The following is a 14134-nucleotide window of genomic DNA, read 5'->3' as shown; positions in this document are numbered from 1 at the left end:
GATTTGTATCCAATTTGAATTCTGAATTTAAAGTCCTTTATCATTTTTACTACTTATAACTTCGTTGACCATTCCACCTCTACACCTTTTAGGACTCTTAGGCACATTCAAACTCTAATTTAAGTCATCCATCTTGGCAATTAGACTCCACCTTTAATCATGCTTCTAGTAAAAAATTTGGAGGTACATATCTTCCCTTTTAACTCCATCTTTAGCTAGTTCAAGTACTTCACAATTCCCTTTTCTTAATACATGAGTAATTTTCCAACTTGAGATCTCTTTTTTCAAAGTTTCTAATTGGATCAAGCATTAACCTCCATGGAGCTTTAAGAGACATATTGGAGCAATTGATCTCATTTAAGGAGTCATTCTCTATTGAAAAATCTAAGAAACAAATGAAAATATAATAAAACAAACAAAAATAGAAAGATGTCTAAAGCGTAATTTTATTGTTCTTAAGGATAATTTTCACCTCTTCGAAGTATGAAACTTGATGCAAAAAGACTGTTGCGATTATCCCCAGGATTCAACAAACCCTTTCTTATTAGTTTGCACAAACTAGTAAAGGATAACAAAAACAGCAAAAGACATTATTAGAGAAAAACGAACCCAACGGGAAAGCAAGGAAAATAGAGAAAATATGTAGAGAAGCTTTAGAGGAGATAAGAGAACTATTTTTTTTATTTTTTTGTATTGTGACTAAGGTAAAGAGGTATATTTGTAAGCTGGAGTAGAAAGTTAACATTACAAAATATCAACATAAAATTAGTGGAAAATCAGATGGAATCAAGAAAACTTATGCTGAGTCAAATAACATTTAAGAGAATCAAGAAACATTAGGCTTAGTTAGATTAACGATAAAATTTGAAAGTAAGACTAAGTTAGATAAGGTTAACAGACTCAGTCATTAAGACTATTTCAACTACTAAAGGCTGAGAAAAAAATAAAATTATATACAAAAGTACAAAATTATACTTGGACCTACCCCATATGTACACTACGTAGGGGGGAAATTTGCATTTTCTTAAGGCTTGGTCCAATCTCATGTGCGCACGAGACCTATTTCTTTTTTGCCTTACAACAAGCCCATTATGAGTTTTCATATATAAGGTACTCACCTTTCTTTTACCATAGCAATGTGGGATGTTGAACCAAGCCTAGAGAGAATGAAACATAAATCATAGAACTTTGGTGAAGTTTGTAACTTCTATGAACCAAAAATTCTTTATTTGAGATATGATTTCCATCAATAAGATTACACCCCTAAAATTTCTGTTGTTCAATGCAGTTTTGCGTGGATAGGCTATGCGCGTGCCTGGTTATTCATAAGTGCTCTAGTGAACTTGCCACAATTCTCATCAGAGTAGCCCCACTCCACATTTATATAAGAGATTCCATCAAATGTGTGCTGCAGTTTAATACACTACCCATAAAAGATATGGAACTCATTAAGAATTTAACTTAACTAGTCATTCATTGCAATCTTGCTCTATTTACACACTATAAGACGGACAATGATATTCAATAGTGCATCAATTTATCAATAAATAACTTGTTATTACCCATATAAACCTAATTCATAGGATTTCCAATCACATAGGTGGGTTACCATTATTTGTTGATTTTTTCAATTGGATTAAGTCCCATTCCCCTCAATGTATCATTAATCAATTTTCTTCCTAGGGGTTTAGTTAGAGGATCACCCAAGTTCAACTTTGACTTTACGTAATTAATAGACGTAATTTCTTCTCTAAGTAGTTACTTTACTACATCATGTCTCAAACAAATGTGTCTATTCTTACCACTGAAAGTTTTATTCTTTGCAATAGCAATTACAACTTGGCAATTACAATGCATAGACACAAAAGGAATGGGTTTCATTCCCAAGGAAATATTAGCTAAGAGGTTTCTTAACCACTTAGCCTTATTGTCAGCCAACTTTAAAGCTACAAATTTTGACTCTATTGTAGATTTAACAATTATTGGTTGTTTGGTTTTTTTCCAAGTTATGGCATACCCACCAAGGGTGAATACTTAACCATTTGAGGATTTTGTCTCATCTGAATCTAAGATTTAGTTAACATCACTATATCCTTCTAATGCAACGAGAAATCAATTATATAAAACACCATAGTTTATGGTACCTCTCAAGTATTTCATTACTCTGCTCAATGTAGTCCAATGATCTTGATTGGGACTCTGTGTATATCTACTCAATCTACATACAGCATAAGCTATATCAGGTCGAGTATAATTTATCAAATGCATTAGACTCCTAATAATCTGAGCATACTCAAACTAAGCCACACTATCACCTTTGTTTTTCTTTAATTGGATATTACCATTTTAAGAAGTGCTAACAGGTGTGACATCAAAATATCCAAAGTTTTTAGGTAGTCTCTCAACATAATGCTCTTATGTTAGCATTAATCCACTATCGCCTTTAATGATTTTAATACCCTAAATAACATTAGCTTCTCCCAAATCTTTCATATCAAATTTAGAAGCTAAGAAACATTTTGTTTTATTGACCACATCAATGCGTGTACCAAAAATAAGTATATCCTCAACATATAAGCTAATAATCACACATTCATTATCAATAGTTTTCATGTATAGACATTTATCAACTCCAACAGTAAAATATCTGTTACTAACGAAAACTTGATCAAATTTCTCATGTCACTATTTTGGTACTTGTTTCAAGCCATATAAAGATTTAATCAATTTACAAACTTTGTTTTTTTTATACTAGGAAGAACACACCCCTCGAGTTGTGCCATATAAATTTTTTTTTCTAATTCACCATTTCGAAAAGCAGTTTTAACATCCATTTGATGAATAACAAGTTTGTAAAACAAAGCTAAGGCTAATAAAACATGAATAGATGAAATTCTTGTCATTAGAGTAAAAGTATCAAAATAGTCAATATTTTGTTTTTGAGTAAAACCTTTTGCAACTATTCTACCTTTGTATTTATCTAGAAAACCATCAGGATTAAATTTTGTTTTAAAAATCTATTTGCAACTAATTGGTTTGGCTCTAGATGGTAAATCAACTAATTCTCAAGTTTGATTTTGTAAAATTGAATCAATTTCAATTTTTATATCTACTTTCTAAAATGGACTTTCTTTAAAAGAAATTACCTCACTATAAGTTAAAGGAACATTAGCACCCGAGCATTTGGCTCATTGGTTGGTATATGATCCCCTATCTAAAAAGCAAGGTTGAAATTCCCTTTCCCTTAATTAAAAAAAAATAAAAGATCATTATCTATAAGATAAATGTAAAAATCATTACCAAAGAAAATTTCTTTTCTTAGTCTTTGCTCCTTCTCAAATCATCATTTGGTACTCAAAATCATTTTTGCTAAAAAGTGCATAAGAAATTATATTAGCTCTCACTAGAAAATTATGCTAAAGAATTCATCATTTTTTGTTTCAATGATAGTATTATTATTAAGAACATTACTTTTTAATATATAAAATATATATGTAGCATTATATTTAGTATAACAAATAAACATGCAATCAGATGTTTTAGAGTGAATTTTTCTCTTCTTAAAATCAAGAAGCATTGCCTTAACAAGATACACCCATGCTTTCAAATATTTTAAGTTAAAAAGAAAATTTCATAATTCATAAGGTATCTTACTAGTTTTTTTATGAGGAATTCTATTTTGACTATGACATGCAGATAATAAAACTTCACCCCACAAATTGTCATTTGCATTAAAACTAATAAGCATAGAGTTCATCATTTCTTTTAATGTTCTATTTTTCCTTTCAACTACACCATTTGATTTAGGGGAATATGGAGGAGTTTTTTCGTGAATTATTTCTTTCTATTCACAAATATCATTAATTGGTATATATTCACCCTATCTATCTAATCTAATTCTTTTCATCTTTTTATTTAATTGATTTTCTACCTCAACTTTATACTTAAGAAACATGTTAAAAGCTACATCTTTATACATAAGTAAATAAACTTTAGTAAATCTAGAATTGTCGTCAATAAATGTACCATAGTATTGCTTCCCAATTCTAGTCATAGTTTGTTTCAAATCTCTTAAGTCAGTATGAATTAAACTTAAATAATTTAGATTCTCTATTTACTGAAATACAAGTTTTCTTAATTGATTTTGTTATAGCACATATTTCACATTTACTAAAGCATCTACTTTTAGTACTAGAAATTAAACATAGTGATTGCATTTTCTTAATATAAGGAATGCTAACATGTCTTAATCTATCATGCCATAAATCAATAGAGTCAATCATGTAAGTAGAAGAACTAGCATTTTCATTCAGAACATTTACAATGTTAAGTACAAAAAGTCCTTAATTGTAATATCTCTTACCCACAACACATTATTTTTTGTCATTGTGATCTAGTCAGATTCAAATGACATTTTCACCCTAACCTTGCCTAATAAAACCACAAAAAGCAAATTGGCCCTTTTATTGGGAACATGTAGAACATAATTCAGAGCTAAGGTTTTGCCAGATGTAAGCTTGAGAAGGACTTTCCCTTTCCCAAGAACTTGTGCAGTTCAAGAATCACCAAGATATATTATCTCTTTTCCTTTTCCTACTAGGGTATAAGAGGTAAAGGTAATTCTGTTTGAGTAGATATGCTTGGTAGCATTTGAGTCTACCATCCATTCCTTCACATTGACCACCAAATTTGCTTGAGAAATGACTGCAGTAATTATATCATCAAATTCATCTAATTTGACCAAGTTGATTCTTGGATTAACAACTGTCATTTCCCTTTGTTTTCTTCTTGCATTGTGCTACATAATGCCTTGGCTTTCCACAAACAAACAATTACCATTCTTTTTGAAGGTAGGATAAGGAGCTTTAGATTTATAATTAGGTTTATGAGTGTACCTTTATTGACAATGATGGGTTCTACCTCATACCGGATTGGCTTTAGTTGCAACTTTCTTAACTTTGGAGGCTTTAATCTCTCTCCAGGTTATGTCTTCAATGATAATGTGCACAATCAAGTCTATAAGTGACAATTACTTTTCTGTGTGCCTTAGCTGTTGCTTGTATCCTTTCCAAGATTCTAGCAATTTCTTAATTAGCAACCCAGTAACAACCTCTACTTACGAGTTGATTTTTTCAACCTTCAAATATCCACCAGCTTGTGGTATTCATTGATCTAACTCTTGATGTCCTTGTCATCTGTCATCTTCCAATGGTAAAAGTTGCTAATCACGAATTTCTATTTCCCAACATCTTTAGCAGTGTATTTGACAATCATTGACTCCCATATTTACTTGGCTTCTTTGTAAGGATTGTATACATCAAATAGCTCATTAGAAAACTTGCTAATGATCGTATACCTACATTCTTTATTCGCATGCATCCATGGTTCCGGCATTTTGACATCATTTAGCTTGGAATTAGTTAACACAAAAGCCACCCCATGAACATTAAGGTTTGAAAAGAACCTTTCTTGCCATCTTGTGAAGTTTCTGCCAGCAAAAACATCTACTTTGAAAATATCTGAAAATGGTTTAGCATATGAGACCAAAGGCATAGGTGAAACAGTCAAAGGAGTGGGAGTCATGGTGGAACCATTGACGATGGTGGTGGCAATAAGGACAGAGGCAATAGTAAGAACAGTGATGACAACATTATCATCTTGGGAATCCATTATCTTTAAGATTATTGAAAAATTTAAGAAATAAATGAAAAAATAATAAAGCAAGTAAAAAAGAAAAACTTTAAGGTGTGATTTCACTGTCCTTAAAAATAATTTTCATCTCTTTGAAGTACAAAACTTGATATAAAAAGACTGTAGCAATTATCCTCTGAGATTCAATAGACCATTGCTTATTAGTTTGCATAAACTAGAAAAGGGATAGTAGAGCAACAGAAAGACTTTTCTAAAGAAAAAAGAACCTAACGAAAAGCAAGAAAAACACAAAAAATATGCAAAGAAGCTTTAAAGGAGATGAGAGAACTAGTTTTTTTTTTTGTATTGTGAGTTAAAGAGGCTCTATTTATAGGTTGAAATAGAAAGTTAACGTTATAAAATATCAACATAAATCAATAGAAAATCAAAGGGTATCAAGCAAAATTGTGTTGAGTTAAATAATGTTGAAGAGAATCAAGAAATATCAAGCTTAGTAAGATTAATGATAAAAACTGAAAAATAAGACTAAGTTAGATAAGGTTAACAGACCCAGTCATTAAGACTGTTTCAACTACTACAAGTTGAGGAAAAATAAAATTATATTTGGACCTAACCCACATGTATACTCAAGCGTAATGGAGAAATCTGTATTTTCTCAAAGCCTGGTCCAATCTCATATGAGTGTGAAACCATTTTATTTTCTTCCTTACAACAAACCCTTATGGGTTTTCATATAAGGCACCCACCTCACTTATACCTCGCAATGTGAGATGTTACAACCTTATGAAATACACTATTTTTTTCAATACTCTCAACCCAAAAATTAATTTATTTGTGACTCATAATATCATTAAAAAGAATAACAGGTTCACGAATTGCTTGCAATTCAACAAAGTTTGCATCACATTCCTCAATTGCTGTGAAGAATTTTAAAATGATATCTTCTGCAAATTTCTATTTATTGCCAATTTTTATAGTTATTCAAATGTTGTATATTTGTGATTAAATATAAAGTAATATCTTTTTTGCTTTGCTTCTTTTTCATGTGAAGAGCATGATAATTTGAACTTATGATTTATGTTTTCGATGTTCATGCAGCCGAACAGAGATCGCATACACACCATGAAGGTCCAGAACACAATATTGAAAATAATTTTCTTTTTGTACAAGAGATGCAGCTTTTTGTTGTTACTAACATTTGTACATTTTCTCTTGATAATTATCTTGCTATAATTATGAGATTGTTTAACTAGAAATAAGATTATTATATATTTTGCTCATATTGAGCATAAATTGAGATCAATTGAATAAATTTTAAATTTTATTATATCTTACTTTCCCTTGATATGTGTATTCTCAATTTGACAACGTTCTGATTAATTATAGTTTAGAAAATTTTCATTCAAACCAAGAAAACTTCATAATATATTTCAAATTATTACACAAATTCTATTCATTTATCTTTAATCTTCAATAATTCCCTAAAAAATTATAAACTCGCAACAAAGCACGTTTAACAATTTTTATGTATTTAGATATATTTTTTAATATATTTTACATATTCATATTTATTATTTAAAAAAATCCCTAAAGCCTCCCACCTAGTAAAATATAATTGAGAAGAAACCCTTAATTGAACAATTCTAAATTCTAAAGTCAAATGTAAACTTGACTAAAAATTAGTAAAATAATTTTATGTGAACAAAAAAATAAAAAAAAGCTATTGAAAAGGGAAAAGAAAAGAAAAAAGCTTTGATGGCCCACAGCCACAAAATGGATGATAAGACAGAGTGCCACCACTCAAACAAGCAAAAGCATAACGGCCACAAGCTACCGCCACTTCAAAAAACTCAAATGAAATTTTATATCCATATATATAAAAAATAGAAAACCAAACCAAAAAACCAAAAGGGGCGAGAAGATGCTAACTAAAGCGGCAGTTTCGATTTCAGTTTCAGCCTCTTTTGCTACTGCTGCCTCACCCAAGTCTCTAATAAGTCCTTCTCATAGATTTCTGTGTCTGAGTAGACTATCTTCTCTGCACTCCTTTTCTGGTTTAGGCATCGCATGGAGAAGTAGCAATTGTAGTTACGACAACAAGTCTGCACGAACAATGGAGAGATTGACTTTTACAACAAGGGCATCGGCTCAACCTTTGGAAAACGCCGACGAGCTTATTGACTCCGTCGAGACTTTTATCTTCGATTGTGATGGTGATCACTTTTATTTTTTGCATTACTGTTCCTTTCAATGGATTCTTAGCTTGCTATAATTTTCCTTCCACCATAATGAGTTTTTCTTGTTTGAGAAAATAAAGATAAAAGATTGAGATCAGAGTCTAGGATTTTTATCAACTAAAGCGAAGCATTAATAGTAGCTAAGAAATTGCTAGTTAAATAATAAGTTTATCCTTTCGGCTGGGAATGAATTTTTGTTACTTTTGGTATTGTACTAGCAATAAGTTGCAAGATGGGATGGGATTTATTGTTTGATAACGATACCATCAAAAGAATTCTTTTTTCTTTTTTTTTTTTTTACTAATGGATCAAAATTTTGCAGGAGTTGTATGGAAGGGAGATAAATTAATTGATGGAGTCCCCGAAACTCTTGATATGCTTCGATCAAAGGTTTGTAATTAAGCCTTGAGTCCTGGACACGTACATTTATACTTATATGAATCTCCGAGGATATGCCGAATCACCTTGCTTCTTTCATAATCTTTTCCTTGCCGAAATTGCTTCCTCTAAGTTAAAATTAAAGTAGCACTTTAAATCAAATTAATTTAATATTCAAAAAAGCTGCAACGAACTTTATGAAAAAATAAGAAATGCCTTGTTTTTATGGATAAGAGACAAGTTGATGCTGTTGTTCCTCAGGGAAAGAGACTGGTTTTTGTTACCAACAACTCAACAAAATCTAGAAAACAGTATGGTAAAAAATTTGAGACACTCGGTCTCAAAGTCAGTGAGGTTAGTCCATGCGTCTTCAGTCTTGCTCACTTCTATCTCTCAATCACAAGTTCTGACTTGACTAATACTTTCAGGAGGAAATTTTTGCGTCATCATTTGCTGCTGCTGCATATTTGAAGTCCATTAATTTCCCAAAAGATAAAAAAGTAAGTATTATTGAATATTCTGAGTTCTCTGCTGAGTAAAACTGAAAATTTGCTGTCAAGTCAGCAGCATCATGCCCAATTCCATTGCTTAGCAGGGAGCCAAAAGTTTAGCGTACCATTTGATGGCTGATTTTCTATAAGCTTCTATTTGGTGTCTTCATTTGTGATACTTCTTTTCTTTTGGTTTATTATCATTAGTAAGTACTAAATGCTGCTTCTTTTTTCCCTTCATTTTTTACTGCCCCATTAGCTTCTTGGGTTTGTGTATCAATGAACACTCTGTGCTTATTATTCTTGCTATTCCTACATTCACTTATGATCCAGTGTTCTAAAGTTGATTATGAATTATTAATTTGGTGAGTTCATATGAATGATAATGGACTGATAGCTGATCATGATATAGGTTTATGTGATTGGTGAGGATGGCATCTCGAAGGAGCTTGAGCTTGCTGGATTCCAATACCTTGGTGGGCCAGTATGTATGGGTTTCAATTTGCATAATTCACCAAGTATTCTTGAAACATTATGGAATCTTCAATGTCCCCTGATATCTAATGGATGATACATACATACATACATATATCTATATCAGTGTATATACTGTTCCTATCATAATTTGGCAAATTCTTGCTAATATTTTAAGGATCGAGCTTAGATATCATTTCGTTAAATCTGAAAAACTGCCAAAATAATTGTGTGATCTCAAAAAGGGGGAAGTTGTGAAGTTAACCTTACTTTCACAAACAAAGCTCAATCAAGTCTTGATCCAAAGTAGTTGGGATGCATCGCATTAATGCTTTTCATCATGCCTCCCAGTCTAAGGTTGTGCTTTCACTGGGGATTTTCTTTTAGATCCTTACTACTTAAACAGTTACGTATATTGCTTCTACCTTAATTTTCTCTTTATCCCCCAAGTTAGTCAATAAAAACATCATGAGATTGGTAGTCCTATTCTGTTTATTCCTTGAAGGAATCTCTTTACTTTATTGTATGGATAAGATGTCCTCTCTGGATATGATGAAAATTTTGATATTTTGGTAAACAAACTTGGTACAAACTACAAATTGCTAGGAGCTTATTTATATAAGAAGAGGAGGAGGATATAGCAGATCCCAATATTTGTATGCTTAAGTCAGACATTTGCTTTTATGATTTTCAACATAATAAAAACATCTCTCTATTGAAACCAGAGATAGACAGAGCAGCATGTCATGTATTAGGCTGGCATAAAGATCCATGTAGATGATAACATTCCTATTATTTTTTCTATGCACATGATGTCATACTTCCAAGCATTTAGTTACATTCAATTGAGGGTTTTAACCGTTTTACGTTTTCACTCACCGGCTCTGTAGAAAGGTTGGGGTAGCAGGGATTTTGTATAACCATTCAAAACCATAGAACCTGACAGTTAATGCCAAATTCACTCTTTTGCAAGCATTTTCTAGTTTGCTGGCAGTTTTTATTGTATTTGCTCTTGGCATATTCTATTACATGAAGAGAAAACTCTATTGTTATCTATGATGCTATGTATTAATTATTTTGCAGGATGATGGTGGAAAGAAGATAGAGCTGAAGCCAGGGTTTTTAATGGAGCATGATAAAGATGTGAGTATTCTCTTCTTGTATCTTATCTACCTCTTCTTGGTTTCTCCTTTGAGCTCTAACTATTAGAAACTATGGAAAAAAATGCGTCAATGTTCATTAAGTTCACTTTTCATGTCTAAACATACAGAAGGCAGCTATTCTTTTTGAACTTTCAGTCATGATAATAATGTTTTTGTTATATATTCAAAAAACAAAATGTTTTTGTTATAGGTTGGGGCTGTTGTCGTTGGATTTGATCGATATTTCAACTACTATAAAGTCCAGTAAGTTTTCCATTTCTCCAATAACATATTTGGACACATGCTAACAGATCAGTTTACTTATGCTGCAAGGTTTTGAGTATTTTGACAAAAAGGAACTCCGCGTAGAGATTTATGAAGGGAAGCAGAGCCTGCATATAACCAACAGAGATAAATAGATCAATGAACATTTTGATACACACTAGTATTACATATGGAATATTTTAGTCAACGTGGATTGAAATTTTAAGGGCTAAATTATTACTATCAAAAATTTGGTGGTGATAGTGATATCTGAGTCAAACTTCAAGTGGATACTGCAATTTACTCATAGGAATTTCAAAGCCGAGGGAATGATTTAACAAATACATTGCAAGTTAAAATATATGGTTTTGTTGATTGTATGTGATTACTAATTTTTGAATCTATCATTGGAGGTATGGAACACTTTGTGTACGTGAAAACCCAGGGTGTCTTTTCATCGCTACAAATCGTGATGCTGTCACTCATCTCACAGATGCTCAGGAATGGGCAGGTTCTCTTCTCTTCTCCCTGACTGGAATTTTTTCTTTCACAACATCATCTTCTTCTCTTATGAAGTTATCATCGGTCATTGGTTTCCTTGCTTGGTGAAATTATTTTCTGATGTTACGGAAGGCCTCTAATAGTGTATGTTGAATTCTGGAGCATAAATTATCAAAGCAGCATTTTCCAATTATCAGTGTACACCAACTGCCAAACAGAAATCCGCATTGTATCTTCTATACCTCATCTCAGTTATTTAAAGAACTAATTTAAGGTTGACAGCTAAATTTACCTGGTTGCTTGTTATCCTTCCACTAAAACTGTCCATGTCATACCAAGTGAGTTGTATCTTTGCTTAAGACCGTCTAAAATTCGAAATTGTTTAATGCACGTTGAAAAAAAAAAAAGGCTGAATTCAGAAATTTTATTGCCTGAACAAGAAATGTCGGTTAGACTGGCCCTAGGGCATTGATACACTAAAATGTACTTAGAAGGTTAGAGGCCTAATGTGGTTTGGAGTGTTAGCTTTAGTTCATTTGTCTCTTTTTGTGCAATGTTTTATCAAATGCTAATAATAGTATTCAGTGAGTTATAAGCAACTTGTAGAGACACCTGTCTAGGGGATATTATTTGTTTGTAACTAATGCACTTTGATTAACGAAAGTCCTCCTTAGTTACATTGTTCTTCTAATGAAACCTATTCTCTTTAAAGGGCAATTGCAGGTGAACTGTCAAACATTGTGTCTTCTTGAATGTTATCATATTTCTTTATCTTATATTCTGGTGCCTTTCTTTTCTTGATTTTCTAATATTCTGCCTCCTTTGAGATATCACCCCTTCTTTTTTTGGGCACATAAGATATCAATACCATTCCTTTCTGTTGTTATAATGCTTTGAGCTATCAATACTTGTTAGCTCTCTTAAATTTTGACATTCTTGAAATTTTATTTTCCTTGTGTAAAAGTTATGAGTCAAAGCCAAAAGTTCTCTAAGGGAAATATTTAAATCCGTAATACGTCAACAGCATTCAATGGTTTCAAATATTACTGGAAATTGTTTTTGCCATTAAGCATTATGAAAAGCATGCGCTCTTATTTTGTCAATTAAAATGAACCAAAAACATTAAAAAAGAAAAAAGATACCTGGGTGCTGTTAAGGGCTGTCAATTACAAGAATTACAAAGTGTCAAAGTTTCAAAACTTTCAAAACTTCAAAGCATCATGTTGACTTGACATTCTTGGATAATACTTATCCTGAAAACTCTTTCATCCTAGTTTTGGAATTGTGAGCTTTAAACTCATAATACAATCATTTTTCTTAATTCTGCAAGTCACTATAATCTATGTTTGCTTTCAGGTGGTGGTTCTATGGTTGGTGCCATCTGCGGATCCACTCAACGTGAGCCACTTGTTGTGGGAAAGCCCTCAACTTTTATGATGGACTACCTTGCGAACAAGTACGGTTTCAAAATTTTTTTATATTGTTTTTATCTTCTGTGCTTCTTTGGCAAGCAATAACATGAGTGCTTTTGACTTGAGTTGAATTAGCATATAAGTGACTTATAAGTTATTACAATAGGTCAATATGTGCCTAGGCAGGCAGTCTACAGCTATACTTATTCTAAGACTTCATAAATATTGTGTTGTACTAGAAGTTCTCGTTCATGATAAATATTATTGTATTTTAAGGAGCTAAAAATTTGGACTAGCTAGGAGAATCAGCTTTTCCTGGATAAGACCAGTAGGGAAAGAACATGAAATTGAATTAAGTGTGCAGTTGTTAAAACCCATTAGAAATATCCTGTATATATAATTGGACATACAAAGCAATGGAGTTTCTAGATTTTATCAGCATTGGATTATATTTACAAAAGGGCACAGTGAAGACTTGCTTGTCTCTTTTTCATGGAGCTTATTCTGATCACGGTTTATATCTTATTTCACTTGTTTCTCCTTCAGCCTTTTTGGTGCTTTTCACCTTTCCTCCTCAAAGTGTAGATTACTTCACAATCATTGGTTATCTGTTTCACAAGGAATTTTCAAAAAAAAAAAAATCTGTTTCACAGGGGATTTGGTGATTCTGCATAAATGTACATTGGCAAATATTTTATTCCATTAAATAAACAGTAATTTTCTCTAACATTGTTTTCATGTTATACGACAGATTCGGCATTCTCAAGTCTCAGATATGCATGGTTGGGGACAGATTAGATACTGACATTTTGTTTGGACAAAATGGTGGATGTAAAACTCTTCTTGTTCTCTCAGGTAACAAATTACTGCATAGTTTTTCTTCTTCTAACCTTAGTTTGCGCACTAGATGTATAATCAAGTTCTTTTGTTTTTAATAGGTGTGACTAGTTTGTCAATGCTTCAAAGCCCCAACAATTCCATACAACCTGATTTCTACACCAATAAGATCTCAGATTTTCTTTCTCTGAAAGCTGCAACTGTATGAACATGTAAGGACTTCGCATTGCTGTTTTAGGCTCTTCTCAAGTAAGTACTTTGCCAACTGCTACCATCAGAAATAGAAGCCCTTACATATAGTGCTTGAAATGATGATACTATTTCATTTCTTCTTCCATGTTCTGCCCACGCAAATGCAGTAAAAGGGCAGTGGTTCACAATAATTTTTAAATTGTAAAAGTTGTTCAAATGAAGCAATGCAGATTGTTCTCTTAGTATTTGACTACTGTAATTGCAAATTAGAAGGGATTTTGTCCATCTTGATTCGCACTTCATATGATTAATATCATGCTGATCATAATTAATGCAGACGATATACTGACAATGGTTTTCTCAAGCCAGCAAGGAAGAATTGAATGATAATAGAGTAGCATGTGCCTTTAGATTCTGCTTGTTAAGAGAAGACATAAGGAAGGAATCGTTTAATTGAGAAGAAGGGAATATTTAGTCACAGATGGATGAAACTCAAGTTCAAGGAAAACAAGGCTGAGTTGCATCAAATCTCATTTGAGTAGATTCTTCAATCA

At 32.2% G+C, this 14134-nt stretch overlaps 1 protein-coding gene across 1 annotated transcript; it reads left to right on the top strand.

Moving 5' to 3' along the window:
- Window positions 1-7513: 7513 nt before the first annotated feature.
- LOC110420864 (phosphoglycolate phosphatase 1A, chloroplastic-like) lies at window positions 7514-13865 on the top strand. Its single transcript, XM_021434251.2, has 11 exons — window positions 7514-7865; window positions 8212-8279; window positions 8529-8621; window positions 8696-8767; window positions 9171-9242; window positions 10316-10375; window positions 10586-10638; window positions 11052-11149; window positions 12496-12595; window positions 13303-13406; window positions 13490-13865. Exons 1-11 carry the CDS (start codon window positions 7574-7576, stop codon window positions 13594-13596), a joined length of 1119 nt encoding a protein of 372 aa, XP_021289926.1. The 5' UTR covers window positions 7514-7573; the 3' UTR covers window positions 13597-13865.
- Window positions 13866-14134: the final 269 nt, after the last annotated feature.

The sequence above is a fragment of the Theobroma umbraticum genome, unplaced genomic scaffold (genome assembly GCF_002168275.2).
Source record: "Theobroma umbraticum cultivar Fairchild unplaced genomic scaffold, ASM216827v3 scaffold_86.0, whole genome shotgun sequence".
Classification (NCBI taxonomy): domain Eukaryota; kingdom Viridiplantae; phylum Streptophyta; class Magnoliopsida; order Malvales; family Malvaceae; genus Theobroma; species Theobroma umbraticum.
This window is presented reverse-complemented; position numbering and strand designations above follow the sequence as displayed.